This window comes from Varanus komodoensis, unplaced genomic scaffold (genome assembly GCF_004798865.1).
Source record: "Varanus komodoensis strain SLA01 unplaced genomic scaffold, ASM479886v1 scaffold4, whole genome shotgun sequence".
NCBI lineage: Eukaryota > Metazoa > Chordata > Lepidosauria > Squamata > Varanidae > Varanus > Varanus komodoensis.
This window is the reverse complement of record NW_025335941.1, coordinates 35,626,616-35,639,210: the sequence shown is the minus strand read 5'-3', so window position 1 is coordinate 35,639,210 and position 12,595 is coordinate 35,626,616. Positions and strand designations below refer to the sequence as shown.

Sequence of the window (12,595 nt, the reverse complement as noted above, 5' to 3'; positions counted from 1 at the left end):
TCTTATAATTATACTTATTTTCAATCAGCGTTCTTCTCTACCTAGCCAGTTTTCAGATTGCAATTTTATTTTTAGGTTATTTATTGAGACTACTCTGAAGTCACGTAAAGCATCAAAACAACTTCATTCAATCTGACCCCCAATTCTGGAGTTCTGCTCTCAGAAAAACAGATTTTGCCATCCTGTTACCAAATTCAGCCAGTCAACAGCTAGGGCAAACCCGGGTGGACCCCAGACCCAAGTCAAAAGGAGCCTGAGCCGAGACTTAGAGCCAAAGCAGCTTTCTTCTAGTACACTATAGAATGGAGACAAAAAGGGACATTCAGCCCAAAGCAGTGTCTCAAAAGTTGCACCCCTGTACATGTGTTTTATATCCTAGGTAACCAATTAGGTCACCTAATACACAACTAATGTATCGATACATCAATGTATGCACCCCCCCCCATGTTGGAGAAAGAGTCCTTTCTTCTGTCAAGGACCAGACATTTCCCATGTCTATTTCTTATCTGCTCAAGATTCACACAGGCTTGCCATGTTCTTACTCCCTGCACATTTGCAACTTTCATGGCAGCTATAACCAGTTTCCACTGTCCCTTTGATTACTGTATTCGAGGTCAGGCTAGGGTGTTAGCTGTGGGTTACACAAAGTTCATTTAGTTCTAATCCACCCTCCCTTCTGGGACAGTCTAACTGTGATGTTTTTACTATGTGGCCATCCTGTGGCCAACTACTTTTGGGGCCTTCCTTTGGCCAATTACTTTTGGGGTGTTCTGGGATGCTGCAATTGGCAACAATCCCACCCCACTGCCCTGCCATAAACACATCAAAAGGCGCCTCAGTGTCTGGTGATGAAGAACAAACAACCCACTTCATTAGCGGGTAACTGTCAAAGTGTAATCTCTGTGTTTTATAGGCTTGCCAGAGTGCCTCCCTAACCCTGTAAAGTTCACACATGTAACCTTTCTGTTTACTTAACTTGGCCAGCCTGTTCAAGGTAACTTTAATTTAGAAGGCCTGTCAAAGGTATCTAATGAGAGTGAAATGTAACTTTTTTTATGATGCTGTAATGTGTATCCAATCACTTTCATATCCATATCAAAGTATCCAATCACCTTCCTGTGTATTGTATTCACTCCCCTTTTGTGTATTCTATGTAACCCTAATGGAATTAGCATTGGGTGCTACTGTCTTGGGCACCCATGGATCCGTGTGTTGAATTGTAAATAAACCTAATTGCCATCGCAAGAAACTGATCATTTGAGCCTTAATTGCGGGATTTCAGTGTGACAGTTCCCTTCACAGATTAATCTACAAGCTGTTGTTAATGCTTGTATGGTTTTAATGTGCCATCAAGTCATCTCCGATTTATGATGACTGTGAACGAAAGAGAAGGTGGCAACGATACACAGAACTAAGGAACACAGGAAGGGCTATGCTGGATCAGACCATCTAGTCCAGTGCTTCCTACACGTGATGGCAAACCAGCTGCCCACAAGTCGCTCAAGGAGGATGGTTTTGCAAGATGTCCATCTGTGCAAGCTTCTCAGCAAGTGGTGTATGCAGCCATGCCACCTCTGACAAAGGAAGTAACACATTGGCAGCAAGGCTAGCCACTGACAGCCTCTTCTTCCATGAATCTGACCCTTTTAGAGCCATCCAGATTGGCAGCCATCACCACTTCCTGTTGCAGCGAATTCCATACTTCAACTATAGGTTGTGTGACAGAGTATCTCTTTTTGTCTGTCCTAAACCTTCCACCGATCAGCAACATGGGATGTCCCTGTGTGCCAGCGTTATGTCTCCCTACGTTCTCCCTGCACCATGCATTTTAAACACCTCTATCATTTCTCCTCTTACTCTCCTTTTTTTTCTAAGCTAAACAGTCCCAGTTGTTGTAGCTGCTCCTCACAAGGGAGTTGCTCCAGCCTGCCAATCATTTTTGTTGCCCTTCTCTGTACTTTTTCCATCACAATAATATCTTTATTCAGGTGATGCAACCAGAACTGAACACAATATTCTAAGTGTGGTTGTACCAAGAATGATATGAAATCAAGTATAACAGAAGTAAGATTTTTGTAGTTTTATTTTTTTATTCTATTCCTAATTATGCCTAGCATGGTATTTGCATTTTTCACTGCAGCTGCATGCTGGACCCACATTTTCAGAGCTGTCCATGACTATACCTTTCTCTTGCTCAGTCCCTGCTATCTCAGATCCCATCAACATATACTTGAAGTTGGGATTTTTTGTTCCAACATTTATTACGTTACATTTGTTTACACTAAACTACATTTGCTATTTTGATGTCAATTCTCCCAGCTTGGAGAGATCCCTTGAGCTCCTCATTGTCCCTTATGGTTTCAACCATACCACAGACTCCTTTGAAAAGGAATCCTATGAGGAAGGATGTGCCATATTACTAAAGTGAAAAGCTGTTCTGAAAGAAAGTGGAAGGAAAAAAGCACCAGAATAGAGTACAGTAGAACTATTCTGCAGCGACTGAATCTGTTCAAATCATAACAGGAACATGCCAGCAAATGAGGAAAACAAAACAATATCCCACAGACTGGAAGCATTGAAAGTCCATTCCAGTCCACAAGAAATGAGATGCAAAAGAGTACAGCAACCATAGGACCATTGCACTAATTTCCTGTGTAAGCACAGTGATGCTCAAGGTGTGCAAGAATATTACTCTTTATTGAGAAATGCCTGATGTTCAGGCTGGATTCCAAAAAGGAAGAGTCACTCAAAATCATCTTGCAAATATTTGATAGCTCCTGGAATGCACCAAAGAATTTCAGAAGATTAGTTTGTGCTTCATAGATTACAGCAAAGCCTCTTGTGTATCAAGAGAAGATATGGATGGTCCTGAAAAAATGTGTGCACCTTATCACTTCATTGTTCTGAAGTGTAACCTTCATCATGAACAAGAAGCTACTGTTAGGACAAAATTTGGAGAAACAGAATAGTTTCCTATAGGGTTCTTTTTATCACCTTATCTGGTAATTTGTATGCAGAACATTTCATAAGGAAAGCTGAATTACAATCAGAGGAAGGAGTGAAGATGGGTGGAAGACACGTCAATAAGATATGTGAATGATACCAAATTACTGGGAGAATGCTGCAATGACCTGAAATGAGTCCTGATGAAAGTGAATGAAGTGCAAAAGCAGGACTGCAGCTGATCATTGAGACAACAAAAATGATTACAAAAAATGATAGAACTTTACTGTTAGCAATGAAAAATTGATGTACCTTGGTTCAAGTCCTCAATTCAAAGGGAGACTGCAGCCAAGAAATTAGATGACATATTTGGAAGGAAAGCAATGAAGGAAGCAGAAAAGATCAACTGTGAAGGACATTGCACTGGAGACCAAGGTCAAGATTACTCACACCATTATATTCCTGATCATTATGCATGGGTGTGAAAACTGGACAGTGAAGGAAGCTGACAGGAAGAAAATTAATGCATTCAAAACCTGGTGCTAGAGGAGAGCTTTGCGAATGCTCTGCATCCAACAGGCAGGTGAACAAGTGGGTCCTAGATCAAATCAAGCAAGAACTTTCCTTGGAAGAAATGAGAAACCCAAGGCTGTCATACTTTGGACACATAAAGCAAAACTCATAGGGTCACCCTAAATCAAGTAGTTGATGTCACATAAGAGCAATGGATTAAAGTCCTCCAAAATTTCCTGTCCTTGACAGCCCTGCTCAGCTCCTGTAGATTCCAGGCTGTGGCTTCCTTTATGGAGTCAATCCATCATATATGGTCTTGCCTTCAACTTTCACTAGCATGATTGTCTTCTCCAGTTTTGCCTTCTCATGATGTGCCCAGTATGAAAGCCTCAGTTTTGTCATCTCTGCTTCTAAGGAAAGCTCTGTCCTGAGTGGATCTAGGACCAACTTGCTTGTCAGTCCAGGTATTTGCATTTGTCTTCCAGTACATTTGGAATGCATCAATTCTCTTCACTCTCCAGATTTCACACCAATACCAAGTGACTGGGAATACAATAGTGTAGATGATTTTGGCCTTGGTTGTGTTCTTAATTGCAAATAAAGCATTGTCACATGCTTGCCAAAGGCTCTTTAATTTCAGTGGAACTTGCTTCAGGCAGTTATTAGTGTTTCCTCCTTTTCCCAGTTCATCCCTTTTTCTTTTTATGTAATGCGTTTGAACTTACACAGAGGGACCCTTGAAGGTTGTTTTGATGTTACAATAAGCCATTCTGGGAAGATTTCTAGCTGAAGAGCAAGGCAATGTTTTAAATACATGTAAATGAACACCTTATTTCTAAACCTGAGAACGTGCTTTATTTTGTCGTCTAGAACATAGTCTACAAGTCAGTGTTAACAGTATAAATACTACCACATCTAGCCTGCAGACTTTCAAAAGCGTCTGTATGATTCTAGGAAGGTCAAATCTATGGATGAATATATCCCAGACAAGTGAACTTACATACTTGAACCTTGGGCTGCACATTCAATCTATATTCCTTAATAATGTTTTTAAAATAGATTTCTTTCAGGTTTATATGGTGGGCATGTCGTGAGTGGAGCCAGCTGGTGCCGGAGGTCAGACTAGATGGCCCAGGAAGCCCCTTCTGACTCGTGCTGTTTCTGTTTCTATATAATTAGCTGCTGGGTTGACACTAAAGATAACTTCCAATATGAGTTTAACTGTTGTATCTTTTGCCCATGCATAATGACTGTTAAGAAATTTACGTCTAATTTTACCAGAAACTCATTTAGAATGGGAGTAGTGTATTCTAAGTTTTTATTCCAAATGGAGTGTAGAAAGTGCCTTTCTTAGAAGTGGGTGTACACCAACACTGTCAACAGTTAATCCTAAAGGAAATCCTGTTCTTTAGGACAGATACTGAAACTAAAGCTCAAATACCTTGGCCACATAATGGGAGGGAAGGACTCGCTGGAAAATACCCTGATGCAGGAAAAGATTGAAGGCAAAAGGAGAAGGGGCGGCAGAGAATGAGATGGTGAGATAGTGTCACTGATGCAATGAACATGAATTTGGGTGAACGCCAGGAAATATGAAGGACAGGAAAGCCTAGAATGCTATGGTCAATGGGGTTGTGAAGAGTCAGGCATGACTGTCTGCCTGAACACCACCACCACTGTACACAAAGACTTATTTTAGACTGTATTTGTTATTCAGATATAAGGCTTGAAGAGAACCAGAATTACATGTGCTCACTGTGTGGGGAAAAAGGTCTTGCACAATACAGAATTGATCTTTACTGGATTTACCCTGAAATTGGGAGCGTATGTGTAATTTCAAGTACATTAACAGAAGATACATCTGAACCACTCCAAAATATTTCACTTGAAACAGGGCAATAGTTGTGATGGTAAAGCACTGGTTCACAAACTGGCTGATAGCAAAGGTAGTATGAATACTGATGGAGTTTCCAGTCTTTTCTCAATTCTTATATATTCCTGTGAAAAATGATAAGTAGCCTAGTAGATCAAGGATTCAAGCAGGTTAGACATGATGAAGTAAAACTGATTTTGTTTCAGGATTGATCCATCAAAATATATCTTACCATCTTTTTGCTGCTTTATACTGGTTGTTAACCATTGCATTTTTAAGAGATTTGGAACAAAACTCATGTATAGAACATGTTTTGTTAACAGCTAGTTTGCATAAAATGCTGAAGTTATATTATCTAAATTGTTTCTTTGATGTTAACCATTACTTAACTGTATATCCGTTGAACATTTAAAAAAAGAAAACTGCACTAAATTTCTAGAGAGAGACACTAAGAAATAGACAAGTTTTAAGCCAAATGTTTATTTGGTGTAAACAAAACACAAATCAGCGTTTTCCACCAACACGAGGAGCAGTGACTTTTACAGGCTTCACAATTTTTTGCTTTGGCGCAGCCTTTGCAGGTGCCTGCAAACATAAGATGAGATAGCAATAAGAACATGCTACTTATTCTCAAGTTGTCACTGTAAACTAGGCCAATGATTCGGAAAGATTAAAATGGACTTCCCTTGGTGGAATATCAAGTTGAATGGAAACAGGCACTCATTCCTGACTCCTCCTCAGGAACATCTCAACAGGACCATGAGGAAGAGCATCCCAAATTCTCATCTCGTTCCCAGCCAAAGAACACATACAAGGATGTTTACTGCACCCTTCCAACAGGCAGCTCTGAATAACCATGCAATCATCTAACTTTCAGTCAAAACTTGGCATATTAACCTTTCTATGGCTCCTGTATGGCTATACTTCTCTGAATGCTGATTTGGGCCGAGTGGGAAGCAGAACTAAGTGCTACTTGTCACTCTACTTGTATACTGCACTTGTATTGGTGCATCTCCCAACATACTTGAAATTCCAAATTAAGAAAAATCATGGGTATTCTTAACAGTCTACTTAGAATACACCCCCAGTGAATGCAATGCAAGCTAGTGTTATGTAATGGTCAGAATTCTGGACTTAGCATCCCTACTAATGCCACATTGCTTGCTAAGGTAACCTTGGGCTGGACTCACTCTCACCACCTAACATACCTCACAGGGTTGGTTAAGGAACAAGATTTGATTACTCCCATGTATAGAATGTTCAACCTGGGGAAATGATGGGATACTCATTCTTAATAATGCAGGCCACTGCATAAGGTTTTGCAAGTTAATCCAAACGGTCATTTGCCCAAGAGACTGGGCACACAGGAAATGCTATAATTAACTGGTACAACTGGGTTTAAAAATATGAAAAAATTAAAAATATAAGTTTCTTATGTTTTAGTCAGATTTTGAGTGATATTACCTTTGTTGTGGAGGGCACAGTTTTCTTAGTTGCCTGCTTGGCCTTCTTTGCTTCCTTGGCAGCCCTGTAAATGATAAACTTAATTTGTTGCTTCTTCTAAAACATAAGAACAACTAGACCTGGTCTACACATACAGCAGAATAAAATATATAATGGACTGGACATTCTCGACTGCAGGAAGGGTTTCAATGTTTTCCTGCAAATGGAACATTCATAGCTGGTTAAGTGCGGCTATGGCATCTCTGTCCCAGCTTAAGGGCACATTTAAATCTGGAACTCCTGACTAGCAATCTGAAGATTTGCAACCCATTCTATGCATATTATCTTGCATGTGAAGGCCACATCAAAGGTAACAGTTGGCTTTTCTAATTTGTAGTGTTTTCTCTAAGCCATCATCAAGAATGAAAACAAACATTACAACACAGTACTATTTTTTATGTCTGAAACCCTGTGTGTAGTTGTGAAGCACAACTCTTCAAGTTACAAATGTAAATGTTCACAAACCTGCTTGCCATGGTGAACATCCCACTCCCTCCTGCTAACAGACTAGCATAAGCCCCAGTCATACTGAATGTGAGCCTAGGGACAACCCTGCAGGGATGCTGAACTATTGTAGCTGTGCTTCAGAACACATCACTGCAGAGATCATTTCTAATGCATAAGCACAGGAGGAGGGCTTGGGCTGTTTAGTATGTCAAATGTTCACTGGAAGCAGTCCCAAGTAAGGATGTATGAGGAATCTGCTCTGGGTGGAAAATCTGCCAGATTTCCCGGTTTTGGCTTCCCGGAGTCCGAGTTCTTCGCAAGCACACCAGGGTTTGTGGGACACTTGTCAGGAATTGAGCCCCATACCCTGCACAAGAAGCACCATTTTTTCATGCCAGCTGCTGCCAACTCCAGAGAAAAGGTTGGCTGCCTGGTATGATGCCTGGGGAAGGTTGCTGGTTATGCAGCTGGCAGTCCACGAATGCTTATGGAATTCTTCCAGGCTTGGTTCACTTCCTTTGAGAGGGACAAACATCAGAAATCTGATGGATAGGCATGAACAGGACTCTGGAAAGGTTTGGCATATTCCTACTCCCAAGTCCCTTGAAACTAGTGTCACATGGATGAGTTCTGGCCCTTGCCCTTGGGGGAGGGAATCAGGATAATTCAGGGTGAAACTGGAGATAAGACGTCACAGTTGGCTAATGGGCTAGCCCAAATTCTTATTAAGGCCAGCCAACATTTGTGGATCTTGTATTAAAGATATATACTCAATCCAAGTGTCCCTTTTTAATATTCAGCCAATTATTACAATACAACTAGAAAACAATGGAATTCTTGTAAAAAACAAAATAAAACAAAACCAGAAAAAAGTAGTAATTATTCACCTAATTGCCTGCTCCCTTTGGGCCTTACGCACTTCAGGCTTCTGATTTCTCTTGGCCATTATTTCAGCCAAAGAAGCACCTGTGATTGCCCTCTGGCCCTTGACAGCACGGCGTGTACGTTTCTTTTGTACTTCTTCCTAAACAATCAAGAAAGGAATGTTAATGAAAAAATATTTGCAATGCAGCAGTTGAAATGATGTAGTAGGCATATCTACCTCATTTCATAACCTCAACAGAAGATATGCATCATAACCTAAACAGAAGATATGCAGAAGTCCAATTTCTATACTTTAAAGTAATCACTGAATAAGAATTATTGCTATCATTTCATATTTAGGTTAACCTAAATATGCCGCAATCATTAGTCTCCTGTCCTTTTACAACATGCACTGTAAGCTATCTCTAAACTTTATTTTTAAAGTTTCTAATATATCATTTTTGATCACTTTAAGTTCAACTAGAAGAATTACCTATCTTAAATTTCCACTATGAAACTTACACAAACACATCCTCACCTCTTACATCTATCCTCCACAAAAACGTGATGATGTTGCTAAATGAGGTTGCTAATCAGTCAAAAAACTAAAGCCAAGCAGCAAAGAAATAATAGCTCATGTGCAACTGGGTAAGTCTTACTTTGCTATTTGACTTTAGTTTTGGGGGAAATTATGTTAATAGCCCCTAGACAGTGTCTGAGGATCCATAGGATTTTTCAGATTCCCAACTCTAAGATCAGAGACTCCACTCTGAACTCTGAGTTAGAAACAGAACTCTGCTCCTGCCCCTTTGCAACTAGAAGGGAAATAATCAGACCAGCTGTTCTTTAAGGGACCTTGGAAATGGGTAAAAGGATCAGATAGAAGATTATACTTGGGAGACTAGGAATCTAGAGGAAATGTAAAGGGGGATTGCTCTGCTGCATCTCCTGCTTTACACTGGATGTACGCAGTAAGCCTCCAAGTGTGGGAGCTTACAAGAACACACAGGAAAGGTTATAATGGATCAGACCAAAGCTCCATCTAGTCCAACGTTCCATACACATGGTGGCAACCAGTTACCCACAGGATCACCAAGTGAGATGAGTGCAAGACCTCCATCTGCCCAAGCTCATCACCTGGTGTTATGCAGGCACGCCACCTCTAGTGCAAAAGGTACACATATCAGGGTACCTGTAAGCATTACTAGCTAAGTCTGTTCCCCTAATCATGTTAGGTCTTTAATTTAACTAGTCACTTTGAACTATTCAGTAAAACTATGGTACAAGTTACATGTAAATAAATTTTTTAAAAGAGTTAAAGCTTTTTTGGCAGAAATGAAAATAACTTATGCTGTTGAATCAGCTAAGTATTATTTCTGGCAAAACAAAGTTGTTTTGAATGTGAATCTGTTAATTCCATTTCAATCTGAATAAAGTGGATGCCCAGTATGGAACAAGTCACAATATCATCTTATTTTTAGATACTGGGATATTCTTCCTGCAGCTTTTAGATTGCAATCTGGTATTAACTTACCAGTCAATAGGACTTACTTATGAATAGACAAGTGTGGAATTACGCTGCAAAACACTGCTTTTCTGCCTGCCTTTTCCTTTAGTTAGCAAAATGTTTACTGAAACAAATAGTTATGTTTCTTGAAGGATTCTCTACTGCACACACTTGTGAGATGCACTTGAGCTCACTCCTTTCCACCATGGTGCCCTCCAAATATATCAGACAGCAACTCCTATAATTACTAGACAGCATGGAATTGGCCATGTACACTATAAATGATTGACAATCCTGCCTAACATGTTTAAAGGGCATCGAATTACAGAAGATACTTCAATGGCTATCAGCCTCACCATCTCTTAAAAAAAAAGCACTGAATAAGACTATGATTTCATTACCTTACATATTTGCATTACATTCAATGCTGAAAAAATCTTTACATCAGTAGTCATAGAAGAGCTTAAACCCCCCACTCCAAAACAGATTGTGAAAGGCTACAGGCAGACACTGCTTAAGAGATCATGCTATTTCAAACTACTGTGCTTAGCAGACTGATAAATATTGAAGTACCAAGTCAAACTGGTGTTTTCAACTAAGCATTGCATGACCATATTCAACAGTGCAGTTTTAAGCGTGTTAACTCAAAATATGTTGCACACAGTTTATTTTTGGTAAATTGCTTTATGTATCAATAGTGGATTGTCCATGAGCTACATATGACCCTCGGCAATGCCTTCTGTGCCACTCCCATTGCACTTTCTCTAGCCACCCGGCTGCCCAGACACCAGCTGAGGCCAGGCAACAGCTTGTTGTTTTCCTGCTGTTATTTGCAGTGGAGAACAGCAGTCCTAAACTGAAATCTGAAGGGTGAGATTTGCCATCTCCCCTTCAGTGCTTCTCAGCAGTGTTGGGAGTTTCCCAGCTCACCTGTAGCAATGAGTTAACAATGATCTTGAAAAAAATTGTTGGGAAGAAGGGCGAGGTTAAAGCCTTTCTGACCTATCTCAAGTAGAATTTCTGATGGAGAGGGGGAGAAGATAAAGCTTCTTTAACCAAATTTCTAGTGGTCATCAAGATTACCGTTTCCTCACTGTTATTGGCAATGAGTAAACAGCAACCTTCTTGAAGACTGCTGCAGCAGGACACACAACCTTCTCTCTGTTCACCAATATGAGACTGCTCATGACCATATGTGGCCCCTAGGAACAAAATGCTGCCCAGCACTGGTATGAGCAATCACTTCACAATTTCAGAAACCCAACGCACAATCTGTAACATACTTACCGACTGCCCTTTCTTGTGTTTCCGCCTGTACAGAACAGTCCAATTGATTTGACGGGGGTTTCTCTTGGAAAGGAATGCAGACTCACATTTTGCATTCAGGAACTGAAAAACCTAGAATAGTAAATCCATTTTAAAGCATTTCAATCATAAGATACAATACTATTTATTTGCAGATGTATCTGCAACTTATACAACTTATATAAACATACATATATAACTTATCTGTAACTTATACTAAAGCCTTCTGGAGACTTGAATGTAGGAAGAATCGTATTGAATAAGATGAAGGGTATCATCTAGTCCTGTATTCTGTCCATGAGAAATCCACAAGCAGGATTTGAGTACAACAGCACTCTCCTGTCCAAGTTAACCAACGATTGGTATACACAGACATACGATCTCAGATACTGCTGGTAGCAAAACAGCCATCAGCACAAGTAGGCACTTGATAGCTGCCTTCCCCATGAATGTAAATCCCTTTAATCACTTTTAAAGTCAACCAAAGCAGTGGCCTTAGCTACATCTTGTGGAACTGAAGTCCATATTTTCACTATGTGCTGTGTGAAACAAAATTCCTTTTATACCCCAAGTCTCCTACTGATCAATTTAATAGGATGATTCTGTGCACTAGTAACACTTTGTTAAATGAGCACTCTATAGGTCAAACTTCTTTTTAGCCATTTCTTAACTATCCAGTTTTATGAGATGCCACTATTGCCACGGCCCTATTTAGGGTAGGAGGAGAGATAAAAGCAATCTATGATGCTGCTGTGTATTATTTCTGCCATTCAAGCATTTCCTTCTAGAACTACTGTGGAAGACACTCCTCATCAACACTCAACAATTCCACATATAGTAGTAAAGTCATACCTTTACCTAGACTAATGATCCCAACACAATCATACAATAAAAAGATCCTGTAGTTCAGTGACATGCACATTTAAACAACCTTCAGCTATAGCATCACCCATTGACAGACATCAAGGCTCTGCTTAAAATCCTCTTAAAGAGATTTTACCACCTTCTGAGACCATCTAAACCACTGTCAAACAGCTCACGCCATCAATACACACTTTCTATTGTTTAGGGGAAATTCACTTTGAACTCTTCTGACAGAACTACAGTCCTAGCACATTGCCTTCGCTAAAACTGTCCAGCCAACAGAACGAAAAAGAGTATTTTCGTTCAAGTGCGCCTTTAAAACCCATCCACTGCCACTTTCCCGTATCTGTAAGTTAATGAAATGTAAGGCACTGTAAAAAACTTGAGACCCGAAGGAAACGCTAAGTCCCTTCTATTTTCAAAATTTATATTCCAGCCCTTCCTTTTCTGGCACCTTACCTTGCCGTCCGTACGCGCATAGCGTCGTCCGTGACCCGGGTAGATCTTGTACCCGCTGAAGCTGCACAACTCGACCCTGCATTGTGAGAAACGCAGAACGAGAAAGAAGAAAGGTTTAGCCAGACGACGAAAACCAATCCCAACCATTCCAGGCGGCCATCCTGGCGGATGGCATCCGATTAGATCCCGACCCCCGGTCTTACTTCATAATGGCGGCAGTATGAGCTCCCTCATAGGCAACTCCACCGGCAAAGAGAAAGAGAGGCTCATGGGAAACCAAATTCTATACTCGCGCGGTGCACGATGGGCACATCCGC

The 12,595-nt window shown here is 40.5% G+C and overlaps 1 protein-coding gene across 1 annotated transcript; it reads right to left on the bottom strand.

Moving 5' to 3' along the window:
* Positions 1-5,789: 5,789 nt before the first annotated feature.
* Positions 5,790-12,589, bottom strand: RPL24 (ribosomal protein L24). Its single transcript, XM_044442022.1, has 6 exons — positions 12,482-12,589; positions 12,279-12,354; positions 10,938-11,048; positions 8,167-8,303; positions 6,794-6,857; positions 5,790-5,914 (listed from the first exon to the last, which is right to left on the bottom strand). The coding sequence occupies exons 1-6, from the start codon at positions 12,484-12,486 to the stop codon at positions 5,834-5,836; spliced, it is 474 nt and encodes a 157-aa protein (XP_044297957.1). The 5' UTR covers positions 12,487-12,589; the 3' UTR covers positions 5,790-5,833.
* Positions 12,590-12,595: the final 6 nt, after the last annotated feature.

Coding starts and splice junctions, on each gene's coding strand:
- RPL24 (XM_044442022.1), bottom strand. Junction 11,049..12,278: donor ATGCGCGTACGGACGGCAAG/GTAAGGTGCCAG, acceptor TTACTATTCTAG/GTTTTTCAGTTCCTGAATGC. Junction 5,915..6,793: donor CTGTGCCCTCCACAACAAAG/GTAATATCACTC, acceptor TTATGTTTGCAG/GCACCTGCAAAGGCTGCGCC.